At 49.1% G+C, this 14,770-nt stretch overlaps 1 protein-coding gene across 1 annotated transcript in view; it reads right to left on the bottom strand.

Moving 5' to 3' along the window:
* The window catches only part of LOC147620131 (uncharacterized), a 74,844-nt gene that overhangs the window by 53,098 nt on the left and 6,976 nt on the right, over positions 1-14,770 (bottom strand). The window contains exons 2-3 of the mRNA XM_086772324.1: positions 1,255-1,334; positions 47-97 (exon numbers count right to left, since the gene is read on the bottom strand). Coding sequence (XP_086628450.1) covers positions 47-97; positions 1,255-1,334 — 131 coding nt within the window. The remainder of the gene's footprint in view (positions 1-46; positions 98-1,254; positions 1,335-14,770) is intronic.

Here is a 14,770-nt window from a genome sequence, read left to right on the forward strand (position 1 = left end):
CAGTGCAGTAGGTGTCATGCAAAGAAGCTTAGAAAGCCACAATTACCTGACCAGATATCGCTTGAGAAGTGAAACACACCTAGCAACCACTGGAGGACTGTCAAAAGGAATGAGATTTGGTATAAATAAGCACCCCTTGATGTAAACACTAATTTCAGATAAAAAGGCTCCACTAAAGAAGTTATGTACCAAAAATCTTGCTCTTGCTCTACACCCCCATTTGAACATATATATACTTTTCACACAGACTCGATGTATAATAGTCAAGCATAAAGAATGTATCCAAAAATTTATATCATTTACACACAAACACTCACTTTTGCAATGACAACTCTATATAGCTAAATAGCTATAGTTATTTGGGCCAAATATCAACACAAGTCCCAACTTGGCCCCGCGGATTCTCTCATTCCACGGACAAAAGGTCTCCATTGAAGTTTTGATATATCTATGGCAAAGCATTGTACAATCTCAATGCTGGAGGAGATTGCTATCAGTGAATGTCAATCAGGAGAACCAAAAATAGGAGATGGACTGGAGATGGGAGGAGGATGGGAATTAGAGTAATCCACAGAAAAAAAACTATAAAGTCCTTATCCCGAAGGACTACCAGAGCTCAACAAGGCATGAGGGTTTGATGGAAAGCTGATGCCTGGATAGCCAGGCTTCAGATAATATGGCAAAGCAAACTGCACCTCAGAGGCAGAGTGTTCTTATGGAGATTCTTGAGGGGATGCCTTCCCTAGCAGGTAAGCAAACACACAAAAGGTTTGGGGTGAGGTTTATACCCCAGATGTAGGGAAGCTAAGGAGACAGCTGGACATTCCTGGTCGGCATGTCCAGGGATAGCTGCATTCAGTAAGTCTATGGTGCTTTGGATGAAAGACAGCTGGCAAAAACAAACCCAAATGTCTCATTGGTTGCTATGTAAGACATTAAAAGAATCTGAAATGCAACAGCAATTTCTGCTTCATGATAGCATATGGGGTATTGAAATATGTGTGGTGTAACAGGAACAAGATGATGTTTGAGAAGCAGCCATGGGTATTATCAGCAGGGGAATGCAACAGAGGTATCATCTCTGACTGATTCTATATCATTAGCCAAAAACAGAAGAATGGAAGTGCTAAGTTGTACATTCCCTTACTCTGGCTCTGTAACATTGTAGTGTAACAGACTGAATTAATAGAAAAAAAAATCCACTATTACACAAAAACAAAAAAAAAAAACCCCCAAAAAAAAAAAGAGCTCCACCTGCGATCCCTTTCTGCATTTGCATGCTCCAAAAGTACTGTGTATGCTAGATCCACTGTTGAAGGGTTCGACAAATAATCCTGCAGAGAATCAAGTAAAGAGCTGCTTATTATCGTCACACTTCAATGCAAGATTGATGCAAAGCGAATGATTCTCAAAATCTGCACACATCATGAAACATTCAAAAAGTATAATACCTTCAAAAAACAGAATCTGCAAAAACGTGTATTAATTATACAGAATGTAACAACTAAGTTTCATATGCCTGTGTTGCCCCCATTTTTGCTCAAGAATGAAGAAGTTATGTAACATGCATCGGCTCAGACTCACAGATGCATGTGTTATTGTAGTCTACAAGTTATACTAGTTAGGATTAGGGTTTAAGAACAAGAAGCAACCCCTATTGAGAGCCCTGAGCTGTAAAGGCACCAACGAGGCTATAAATGTGAGACAGGGCAGCGACTAAGCAAGGTCCCTCCATGGGATAAAGCAGGAGCTCCTTGCTGAACTGTGTGCACTTACCCCCCTTCCCCTCTGTTTGTGGCCCTTCCTTCCCCTTTATTTCTCTGCACCCTACTCCCCCCACCTTCTCTTCTCCTGTTTGTGCCCCCCTTTCCTCCCCCAGCCCCTTCTCTACCGCACAACTCTGCTGACTTGGATCGTGACGCCTTGAAGCCAGAGAGGACCTGTAACAATTGTGGCGAGAAAGGCCACTATTGGAGGAAATGTCCTAAGCGGAGCACCGAGAAGGGTGCAGATTCCTCAGTAGTAACCGTGAAGACTCCAGCTTTTGTGCACTTGGAGATATGGACACAGATGCTTCATCTTCTTCGAGCAGAGAGGCGGTTGGACTCACCGCTAGGGACACTCGGGAGGACCGGATTCTAGACAGTGATGCTTCTAGGCACAGGACTCCTTCCCAAGAGTTATTACAGGATCTTAGAAGGCACGCAAGTCACATCCTGACTGGTGACAAGTCCACTATCCCTATTCACAGTGAGGGCAGGTTAGAAATTGTTCCCGATGGCAAAGGGAAGAAGCAGTCCTCCCAGGTTCTTTATGTCCCATCCCTTGGTTTTCACCTGTTGTCAGTGCATGAGGTTTGCAAGATTGGCGTACGGGTGGAGTTTGCTAAGCATTTTGTTGCTCTACGGGACAAAGTAACAGGCCAGATTGTATGGGAAGGCGGAGTGGAGAATAGGATCTACAAACTCTCAGCACTCTCTCTTACAGGTTCTCAGTTGGGTGATTTGTGGCAGTCATCTCCTGTCTGTACCTTAGTGCTCACAGAGGGGATTTGTTGTGGGTGTGCCCGCCCAAGAGCTCTTATCTTTTTTCCCCATATTTTCCCTATCTTTCTGGTCGTGGGGGCTGTCTTGCTCTAGCCGCCTGTATTTGTCCTGGCCGACTTCATTTTGCTGGCCGACTAGATGTTTTTCCCAGTTGTGGACATCAGGGCTGCTGTCGACTGGTTTATGGCTGACCGACCAGCATAGGGGGGTGGTATAAATACCACCCTTGCCCCCACCACCTGTATTGTACCGGATCTTGTGTATAGAGCAGAGTTTATACAGCTTCTCTCTCTCTCTCTCTCTCTCTCTCTCTCTCTCTCTCTCTCTCTTTGTTTACAGCTTTTGTACTTACTTCGTGGGGGTCCCATGGGCCGTTTTTTGGCCTCCCGAGGACGATAATATATTCTTCTTCTTCTTCTTCTTCTCTTCTGCGTTTTGTTCTCTGCAGCAATTGTCTCATATTTCCGTTGTGCATTCCGACAGTTGGATCCTGGTTTCTGGTTCCCCCTTCTTCAGAGAACTTCATGCCAGCCGCTCCATTTTCCCCAAACGAGGCTGTCCTCAACTGTCATTTCTCGAAGACAACCAATTATATCCCTAGCTGGGCAATGTAAAGAGAGGGTTAGCATAACCCGGGGTTAAGGGGATGTGCTAACCCAAGGTTAGGGTTAGAGCTTAGCCGGGTGCAGGGGCTGATAGGGCCCGCCCAAGGGCTAGCAAGGATGAGGTTGGGATTGGCCTAGAGTCAATAAATGTCACATGGACGGAAGCTCTGTACCTTCTTTCAGCCCTAAGTATGCTGAATAGGAACCCTGATGCAAAACACCAACAAAGAGAGAGAGAGAGACAGAGACAGAGAAAGAGAGCTGTATTTCAGTATCTAATCTACTGTATTCAAATGATACAAAAAGATGTATGTCTATACAATGTCTGGAAGATCATAGGTCTTCCCAAAAAGATGACTTTAGGAGTGAGATCAATAACACAAAACACTGCTCAGCCTTATATAGCCTTCAAACATGCTGATCGGCTTGCTGAATAACCTGTCGGCCAGTTTTCTGCTGCCCCACGACTGGAATATTAACCATTAATAATGGCGCCTTTCACACATGTAACCGCCTGGATGCTTGCCGACTGCTGTCAAGTTCTCTCTGGTGCCTTGTTGAGTTTTTCTAGGTCCTACGTATGCTGCCGAAATGTGCTTAGCTTAGTGTCTCATCCATGTCCATGTGGCATGCACACGGCATCCCGTCATTCCCTCGGGTTTTGCTAACATCGACCAGCCATATGGGATTTCTACCCTGGCTGTGTTACTCTCCTTGGACCTGTGCACTAGCCTTGCTGAGCCTAATGCTGTCATACAAATGTCACATGCATGGAAGCTCTATGTACCTTCTTTCAGCCCTAAGTATGCTGAATAGGAACCCAGATGCAAATCACCAACAAAGACAAAGAGGAGAGAGAGAGAGAGAGAGAGAGAGAGAGAGAGAGAGCTGTATTTTAGTATCTAATCTAATGTATATTCAAATGATACAAAAGATGTATGTCTATACAATGTCTGAAAGACCATAGGTCTGTTAGAAGTCATCTCCTGTCTTAATCAGACACCAGGGCCTCTGTTGTGGGTGTGCCCGCCCCGTATAGGTGTTTTATCATTTTTCCTCACTCCCCGTATTTTTCCCCAATTTTTCCCATTTTTTCCATGGTGTGGGTGGATGCCACAGGCTGGCAGGAGCTGTTAGAAGTCATCTCCTGTCTATTTGTATACACCAGGGCCTCTGTTGTGGGTGTGCCCGCCCGTATATCATTTTTCCTCACTCCCCGTATTTTTCCCTATTTTTCCCATTTTTTTCTAGTGGCTGGAGGGCTGCCAGTAGTGGCTGGAGCACTCTGAAGCTGGCCGACTGCATCTGTATCAGTCGTGGGCTGTAGGAGTGCTGGCCGACTTGTTCTGTCCAGGCGTGGGGCATCTGATGCTGGCCGACTGCTATATTCAGCAGTCGTGGCATTTTGCTCAGTCGTGGGCCCTTTCTAGTGCTGGCCGACTGCCCTCATGGGCTTGTATATATTGCCCCCCATCCTCCTCCACTTTCTCATTCAGTATCTCCGGGATCTTGTGTATAGAGAAGAGTTTACACACATCTCTCTATGTTTCTTGTGCTGATTATTTTCTGCAGTCTACTTGCTCTTGTCTACCCAAGTTTGGATATCATTTCCGCTGCATATTCTGACATGGTATCAGAGCCCTAGGCTCTAGGAGATCTTGGGCGTTTTTCTGAGCAAGAGGGGGAGCAACAGGTTGCTGATCGGTGGACTGTTTCGGGCTGAACGGGAAGTGAAGGTGCAAGAGGAAGGCAGGCAAAGGGGCTGGACAGCCACTTGCATATTTTCTGATTTTCAGATTTTTCCCACCCACCCACCCTTTCAGGTTACTCTCCGAGATGGCGGATTTACTCGAGATGGCTGAGAAGCACGTGAAGATTCCGACTCTCCCCACGTTCCCAGTGGATCAGCAGTTGGACGGGTCCAATTATGGCATCTGGAAGGTCATGATGGAGTCAGTTCTGGAGTCATATGATCTTGCTGATTTTATTATCAAAGGGGTGCCAGAGGAAGGGGAGTTATTATCGACGAGGAAGGACCGAGAGGCACAGGCACAAATGTGGGACCGTGTCAACGCCAGGGTCCGGTCGTTTATATTCCTCAATTGCACACCACAGGTGATGGATTCATAGTGAGGGCCGGATGGAGATCATTCCCGACGGCAAGGGGGGCAAGCATGCTTCCCGTGTTCTTTATGTCCCTGCTCTGGGCTTTCATCTTTTGTCAGTGCATGAGGTATGCAAGACTGGCTTTCGGGTGGAATTTGAGGAGCATTCAGTTGCTCTAAGGGACCGTGAGACAGGCAAAGTTGTTTGGGAAGGCGGTGTGGAGAACGGCATCTACAAGCTCTCTGCACTCTCCTCACTGAAAGGCTCTCAGGTCGGAGATTTGTGGCACTTTCGTTTTGGCCACTTAAATGTGGATGCTTTGCGGCGCGCCTTCCGGGACCAGATGGTGGTTGGCTTGCCAGATGTTGGTAGTAGGCAAGGACGCTGCAGTTCTTGCATACGTGGTAAGCAGCACAGGGAATCCTTTCCGAAGCAGGCTTCCAGGCGGGCTTCGAAACCTTTGGAGTTGATTCACACTGACTTGTGTGGACCACCGCAGATACCATCCTTGGGAGGATCTCTCTACTTCATGCTGCTTGTTGATGATTGTACCAGATTCACGTGGGTCTACTTTCTTTCACAGAAGGACCAAGCTTTTGCTCGGTTCAAGGATTGGCACGTGATGGTGGAGAAAGAGTCTGGATTTCAGGTCAAGACTCTCAGGGCTGACAAAGGAGGGGAATTCTCCTCGACTGTATTCTTTCGGTTTTGTGCAGATCATGGCATCAAGAGGGAATTGGCCAATACCGGATCGCCTTCGGAGAATGGAGTTGTTGAACGTAAGAACAGGACTATGGTGGAGATGGCGAGGACTATGCTGGAGCATCGTGATCTTCCTCGTCCACTTTGGGGTGAGGCTGTGGCGACAGCTGTCCATACCATTAACCGCTCTCCGACGACTTCTGTACCCCATATGACTCCATTTGAGGCATATTTTGGCAGGAAACCCGATGTCTCGCACTTCCGTGTCTTTGGGAGTGACGCGTATGTACATATTCCGAAGAAGCAGAGGGGGAAGCTTGACTCCAAGTCCCGCAAGTTGGTATTTATGGGGTATAACTCTCTTTCCAAGGGATACAGGTTGTATGATCCAGAGAGGAACGAGATTGTTGTCAGCCGGGATGTGGTCTTTGACGAGCATGTTCCAGCATCCACTGTCGAGGAGCCGCCACTTCTTGGAGATCCAGAGTCTGATGATGATTCCCAGTCTACCACTCCAGTTGATCCACCTCAGTCATCACAGGAGGTTGAGCCCGCAGCTGGAGTTGAGCCCCCGCGAACACAGGAGGCTCCACGATCTATTCGAGTACCTAGGTGGTTGATGGACACCCTTCGGGAGTCAGGTGTCACGGAGCTACCCTCCGAGTGGACCACAGAGGACGGCCCTCGAAGATCACATCGAGTTCGAGATAAAAGCAACACTGCGGAGCTTCTTCAGGTGAACTATGCTCTTATGTCTCGTATCATGCGGGATAAAGAGCCCACTTCCGTCAAGGAAGCCCTTTCACAGGATACTTGGAGGGAAGCCATGCATGTGGAACTTGACGCCATCGAGAAGAACAACACTTGGGAGTTGGTACCGAGGCCGTCGAAGCGGTCAGTCATTGGTGTCAAATGGGTCTTTAAGACCAAGTACGCGGCTGATGGGTCGGTGGACAAACACAAAGCCAGGCTCGTGGCTAAGGGTTATGCTCAGCGGCCAGGCATCGACTACGAGGATACCTTTGCACCGACTGCGCGGATGACCACGATTCGGACCGTTCTTGCCCTTGCTTCTTCTCGGAGGTGGCCCGTGTACCAGATGGATGTAAAATCGGCGTTCCTTAATGGTGACCTGCAGGAGGAGGTGTACGTTGAGCAGCCTCCAGGCTTTATTGTTCCAGGATCGGAAGGGATGGTTTACAGGTTACGTAAGGCCTTGTATGGTCTTAAGCAGGCTCCGAGGGCTTGGAATCAGAAGATTGATTCCTTCTTTATTCGGACTGGATTCCAGAGATCGGTTGCAGATCCGAACCTGTATCTCTTTCGGGAACGCGGCATGGTCACACTCATCATCCTTTATGTGGATGATCTCATTCTCACCGGCGGTCATGTGGAGCACATTGGAGTGACGAAGGCTGCCTTGTCAAAGGAGTTTGAGATGACCGACTTAGGCTTACTCCACTTCTTCTTGGGATTGGAGATCTGGCAGACCCAGAGGGGGTTTTTCGTCTCTCAGCAGCGGTATGTTCATGAGTTGCTTGAGGCCTTTGGGATGGAGAACTGCAAGCCTATTACTTCGCCGATGGACCCGAACACAAAGTTAACCGTTACAGATCCTTGTGAGCCAGTTGATGCCTCGCAGTACCGGAAGTTGGTTGGTTCATTGATCTGGTTGCTGAACACCAGATTGGACTTGAGCTTCTCCGTGGGGCTGTTGAGCTCTTTTATGCAGACGCCATTGAAGACTCATTGGGACGTAGGATTGAGGATCTTGCGGTATCTGCAGAGTACGAAGGATCTGGGACTCTTTTACATAGGAGGGAATGGAGTCAAGCTCCAAGGTTGGAGTGACTTAGATTGGGGAGGAGATCCAGACACGAGGAGATCTACTTCAGGATACACTTTTACCCTCGGCTCAGGAGCGGTTTCTTGGAGCAGCAAGAAGCAGCCAACTATTGCCCTTTCTTCAACAGAGGCAGAGTATCCGGCTGCTTGTGGTGCTGCTTGTGAGGTTGTATGGCTGCGGAGGCTGCTAGGCGAGATGGGGTTTCCACAGAGGGAGCCCACAGTCATCCAGTGTGATAACCAGAGTTGTATAGCTATTGCTCGGAACCGGTTTTCCATGCCCGGACCAAGCATATAGAGATACAGTATCACTTTGTTCGTGAGAAGATCTTGGCGGGTGACATCTTGCTACTTTATTGTTCGACGGAGGACAATGCGGCGGACCTCTTCACGAAGTCTCTACCTCAGGCTACGCTCAGGCGGCACTCCAGCTCCCTGGGGCTACAGCCAGGAGCTGAGAGGGGGTGTTAGAAGTCATCTCCTGTCTATTTGTATACACCAAGGCCTCTGTTGTGGGTGTGCCCGCCCGTATATCATTTTTCCTCACTCCCCGTATTTTTCCCATTTTTTTCTAGTGGCTGGAGGGCTACCAGTTGATGCCAGGAGCACTCTGAAGCTGGCCGACTGCATCTGTATCAGTCGTGGGCTGTAGGAGTGCTGGCCGACTTGTTCTGTCCAGGCGTGGGGCATCAGATGCTGGCCAACTGCTATATTCAACAGTCGTGGCATTTTGCTCAGTCGTGGGCCCTTTCTAGTGCTGGCCGACTGCCCTCATGGGCTTGTATATATTGCCCTCCATCCTCCTCCACTTTCTCATTCAGTATCTCCGGGATCTTGTGTATAGAGAAGAGTTTACACACATCTCTCTGTGTTTCTTGTGCTGATTATTTTCTGCAGTCTACTTGCTCTGGTCTACCCAAGTTTGGATATCATTTCCGCTGCATATTCTGACAGGAGCCCCTGATGCTGGCCGACTGCACTCTTGTGTACCTGGAGCTGGCCGACTTGATCAAGAGGGGTCGTGGTGTTTTTTCGCGTTTGGGAAGAGAAGTTGCAAGAGGAAGCCGGGCTAAGGTGCTGGACAGCCACTTGCAGGTTTAGAGTTTTTTTTTCCCCACCCAGCCACCCTTTTCAGTTACATCCCCATGATGGCAGATTTGTTAGAGATGGCTGAGAAGCATGTGAAGATCCCGACTCTCCCCACGTTCCCAGTGGACCGTCACTTGGACAGGAACAATTACGGCATCTGGAAGGTGATGATGGAGTCTGTGCTGGAGTCATATGACCTTGCTGATTTCATTGTCATCGGGGTTCCACGGCCGGAAGCAGAGGAAGGGGAGTTACTGTCGATGAAGAAGGACCGAGAGGCACAAGCACACATGTGGGATCGTCTCAATGCCAGGGTCCAGTCATTTATTTTCCTTAATTGCACACCACAAGTAATCAATCACGTAAAGCACATAACGCTGGCCAGAGGCATATGGCAGCACTTGGCTTCTCTTTATAACAGGGTATCACCCATGAAGAGGATCTCCTTGGAAGTGCAAATGCAGGTTATGAACCCTGCAAAGTCATCGACAATGCGGGAGCACATTAACAAGCTGCAGACCCTTCAGCAGGAAGTCCTCCAGGCTGGGAAGGAGATATCATCTGAAGACATGGCCATTACTTTGCTATCCCACTTGCCTGCTCAGTATTCTGCTTTCTACTCCTCTTTGATTACGAGTGGCAGGCTCAGCACCATTACCTGGGAGGAGCTTGTGCCAATGGTCTTGGACCAGGAGGAACGTTTCGCGAACCCTCCTCACAGCGGAGGTTAGGAGGCCTTGACTGGCCAACGGTCGAAAGGCCGGAATAACAACAAGGGCAAAGGGAAGGCTTCACCGAAGAAGTCTTCTGAGAAGAAGCCCGACTCAGAACGAGAGAAGCTGAAGGCCTAACGATCCTACAATGATTGTGGCGAGAAAGGCCACTATTGGAGGAGGAAGTGTCCTAAGCGGACTGGGAAGAGTGCTGATTCTTCAGCCTCAGCTGCAAAGACTCCTGCATTTGTGCACTTAGAGATGATGGACTCCGATGCTTCATCGTCTTCGAGCGAGGAGGCAGTTGGCTTCACCGCGAAGGATACCCGGGAATGGATTCTCGACAGTGGTGCTTCCAAGCACATGACTCCGTCCCGTGACTTCTTTTTGGATTTGAAACGGCAGTCAGGTCGCATTTTTATTGGCGACAACTCCACTATTCCAATACACAGTGAGGGCCGGATGGAGATTATTCCCGACGGCAAGGGGGGCAAGCATGCTTCCCGTGTTCTTTATGTCCCTGCTCTGGGTTTTCATCTTCTGTCAGTGCATGAAGTATGCAAGACTAGCTTTCGGGTGGAATTTGAGGAGCATTCAGTTGCTCTACGGGACCGTGAGATTGGCCAGGTTGTTTGGGAAGGCGGTGTGGAGAATGGTATCTACAAGCTCTCTGCACTCTCCTCGTGACAGGTTCTCAGGTCGGAGATTTGTGGCACTTTCGTTTTGGCCACTTAAATGTGGATGCATTGCGGCGAGCTTTCCGAGACCAGATGGTGGTTGGCTTGCCAGATGTTGGCAGTAGGCAAGGACGTTGCAGCTCTTGCATACGTGGTAAGCAGCACAGGGGGAATCCTTTCTGCAGCAGGCTTCCAAGCGGACTTCGAAACCATTGGAGTTGATTCACACTGACTTGCGTGGACCTCAGCAGATACCATCATTGGGAGGATCTCTCTATTTCATGTTGCTTGTTGATGACTGTACCAGATTCACGTGGGTCTACTTTCTTTCACAAAAGGACCAAGCTTTTGCACGGTTCAAGGATTGGCACGTGATGGTGGAGAAAGAGTCTGGATTGCAGGTAAAGACTCTCAGGGCTAACAAAGGAGGTGAATTCTCCTCGATTGTATTTCTCAAATTTTGTGCAGACCATGGCATCAAGAGGGAACTGGCCAATACCGGATCGCCTTCAGAGAATGGAGTTGTAGAGCGCAAAAACGGGACTGTGGGCGAGGACCATGCTGGAGCATCGTGATCTTCCTCGTCCACTTTGGGGAGAGGCTGTGGCAACGGCTGTCCATACCCTCAACCGGTCTCCAACGACTTCAGTACCTAATATGACTCCATTTGAGGCATACTTTGGCAGGAAACCTGATGTCTCGCACTTCCGTGTTTTTGGGAGTGATGCGTATGTACATATTCCGAAGAAGCAGAGGGGGAAGCTTGACTCCAAGTCCCGCGAGCTTATATTTGTGGGGTATAATTCTCTTTCCAAGGGATACAGACTGTATGATCCAGACAGGAATGAGATTGTTGTCAGCCGGGATGTGGTCTTTGATGAGCATGTTCCACTATCCACTGTCGAGGAGCTGCGACTTCTTGGAGATCCAGAAGAGTCTGATGATGATTCCCAGACCATTGCTCCAGTTGATCACCCTCAGTCAACACAGGAGGTTGATCCCGCAACAGCAGGAGGCTCCACGATCTGTTCGAGTACCTAGGTGGTTGTTGGACACCCTTCGGGAGTCAGGTGTTATGGAGTTACCCTCCGAGTGGACCACAGAGGACGGCCCTCGAAGATCACACAGAGTCCGAGACAAAAGCAATACAGCGGAGCTTCTTCAGGTAAACTATGCTCTGATATCTCGTATTATGCGGGACAAGGAGCCCACATCTGTCAAGGAAGCCCTCTCACAGGATACTTGGAGGAGAGCCATGCAGGTGGAACTTTATGCCATCGAGAAGAACAACACATGGGAGTTGGTACCGAGGCCGTCGAAACAGTCAATCATTGGTGTCAAATGGGTCTTTAAGACCAAATATGCATCAGATGGGTCAGTGGACAAACACAAAGCCAGACTTGTGGCTAAAGGTTATGCTCAGCGGCCAGGCATCGACTACGAGGATACCTTTGCATCGACAGCACGGATGTCCACGATTCGGACCGTTCTTGCCTTTGCTTCTTCTCAGAGGTGGCCCGTGTATCAAATGGATGTAAAATCTGTGTTCCTTAATGGTTGGTGGAAAACATGGATCCTCCCACTTCCCACCCATCCCAGTTGTGTTCTTGCGCAAGCACGCTTAACTGAGGTTGGTCTAGCCATCTAGACCCTAAAATCTTAAGGTGTTAGGTGACCTCCGGTAATCCAATTTGTAGAAACCTCAACTTGCCAAGATTCAAACCCAGTCTCACCACGTAAGCTGGTTCTCTCTAGAAGTGGGGATTGCATCTCCAACACCCCCCCTCAAGCCACACTTTTGGTTGAGGTCTTAGCTTCCAACATCACAACCTGGGCTCTGATACCAAATGAAGGGATTCAGGTGTTAGGGTTAGGGTTTGGAAGGTACTTAAGCAAGAGGCGTGAGAGACAGAGAGAGGAACACGACTGCTCATGTATTAGTGTTGATAAAATGAAGTACAATAGCCACATGAAATATGTGACCTAAAAGTTGTGTTCACATGGTCCGGCCATAAAGTGTGCCATGTGGACCAAATCACTTATAAACCATTATAAGTGAAACTAAGCTAAAACTGGGGGAAAAAACCTCCACTTACTGAAGTAAAAAGTGCCCCAGTAACCTAGTAACCTACTGATGATCACTAGCATGTTAGAAGTCATCTCCTGTCTAGATTTATACACCAGGGCCTTTGTTGTGGGTGTGCCCACCCTTATGAGGCGTTTTATCATTTTTCCTCACTCCCCGCATTTTTCCCCTATTTTTCCCATTTTTTCTGTGGCTTGGGAGGCAGCCCTGAGTTGGCGGGAGGATCCATTTGCTGGCCGACTACATCAGATGTGTGTATTGGAGCTGGCCGACTGTACCTGATGCAGTCGTGGACCCTGAGAGCTGGCCGACTGGCTGCATGCTGCTGGCCGACTGCATATGCAGTCGTGGAGCCTTTTTCAGCAGGCCGACTGCACTTGTGGGGCATATAAATAGGCCCCCACCCCCATACCACTTTTTGTATCATATTCGGGATCTTCTTGTGTATATCAGAGCAGAGTTACACGCCTACATCTCTCTCTCTCTTGTGCTGTTTTTCTGCATGCGTTTTTTTTGCTCGTGTTCCCAGATCTGGTCATCATCTCCGCTGCGTATTCTGACATGGTATCAGAGCCCTAGGCTCTAGATAGGTCTTGGGATTTGTGTGAGCAAGAGGGGGACTGTTTTGTGGCTGATTGGTGGACTATTTTGGACTGTTCGGGAAGAGGAGAAGCAAGAGGAAGGCGGGCTGATTTGCTGGACAGCCACTTGCAGGTTTTAGTTCTTCTTTGTTCCCACCCACCCACCCTTTTCAGAGTACATCCCCGCAATGGCAGATCTGTTTGAGATGGCCGAGAGACATGTGAAGATCCCGACACTCCCCACGTTCCCGGTGGACCGTCAGTTCGAAGGGAGCAACTACGGCATATGGAAGGTGATGATGGAATCTGTTCTGGAGTCCTACGACCTCGCCGATTTCGTCGTTGTTGGTGTTCCACGGCCGGAAGTAGAGGAAGGGGAGTTATCGTCAACCCGAAAGGACCGGGAGGCCTAGACACAGATGTGGGATCGTGTCAACGCCAGGGTCCGTTCGTTTATTTTCCTCAACTGCACACCGCAGGTAATCAATCAAGTAAAGCATATGACGCTGGCCAGAGGTATATGGCAGCATTTGGCCTCACTTTACAACCGGGTATCACCCATGAAGAGGATTTCCTTGGAAGTACAGATGCGGGTTATGAGCCCTGCAAAGTCGTCGACGATGCGGAAGCATATTAACAAGCTGCAGGCTCTTCAGCAGGAAGTTCTTCAGGCTGGGAAGGAGATATCGTCAGAGGACATGGCCATCACGTTGCTGTCACATTTGCCCTCTTCGTACTCAGCATTTCACTCCTCTTTGATTACCAGTGGCAGGCTCAGCACCATCACGTGGGAGGAGCTTGTGCCCATGGTCCTGGACCAGGAGGAACGATTCACGAACCCTCCTCAGGGTGGAGGTTCGGAGGCCTTAACTAGCCAACGGTCGAAAGGCCGTAACTCAGGTAAAGGGAAGGCTTCACCGGAGAAGTCTTCTGAGAAGAAGTCCGACGCTGACCGCGAGAAGCTGAAGGCAGAGAGGACCTGTAATGATTGTGGCGAGAAAGGCCACTATTGGAGGCAGTGTTCCAAGCAGAAGACCGAGAAGGGTGAAGATTCCTCAGTAGCAATCATGAAGACTCCGGCTTTTGTGCACCTGGAGGTGGTGGACACCGATGTTTCATTTTCTTCAGGTAGGGAGGAGATTGGAGGATTCTCCGCAACGGATACTCGGGAGTGGATTCTCGATAGTGGTGCTTCCAGGCACATGACTCCTTCTCGTTCCGGTTTACAGGATCTCTGCAGGTGTTCTGGTCATATTCTTACTGAGGATACGTCCACTATCCCAGTTCACAGTGAGGGCAGGATGGAGATAGTTCCCGATGGCAGAGGGGGGAAGCATTCCTCCCAGGTGTTGTATGTTCCGGCACTTGGTTTTCATCTGTTGTCAGTGCATCAGGTGTGCAAGACTGGCGTACGGGTGGAGTTTGATGAGCATTTTGTTGCTCTCCGAGACAAAGCAACAGGCCAGGTGGTTTGGGAAGGCGGAGTGGAGAATGGAGTTTACAGGCTTTCAGCACTCTCTCTCCCAGGTCCTCAGGATTGTGATGAGTGGCAGTCTGGTAATGGCCACTTAAGTGTGGATACACTGCAGGTGCGGGCTTTCCGAGACCAGGTGGTGGATAGCTTGCCAGTAGATGGCAGCAGTTGGCAGGAACTTTCCAGTATTGATGTTGGTAGTTCTTGTGTTCGTGAGTCAGAGGAAGCTGAACAGGTCACTTATGCTCTGATGTCTCGTAGTGTTCAGGACAAAGAACCTCCAGTAGATGAGAATGTTCTTTCCACGGGGACCTTTCGAAAAGCCAGGCAGGTGGCAGGTGCTTAC

This window comes from Cibotium barometz, chromosome 32, assembly GCF_041138505.1.
Source record: "Cibotium barometz isolate CiBa-2024 chromosome 32, ASM4113850v1, whole genome shotgun sequence".
In the NCBI taxonomy this organism is placed as follows: domain Eukaryota; kingdom Viridiplantae; phylum Streptophyta; class Polypodiopsida; order Cyatheales; family Cibotiaceae; genus Cibotium; species Cibotium barometz.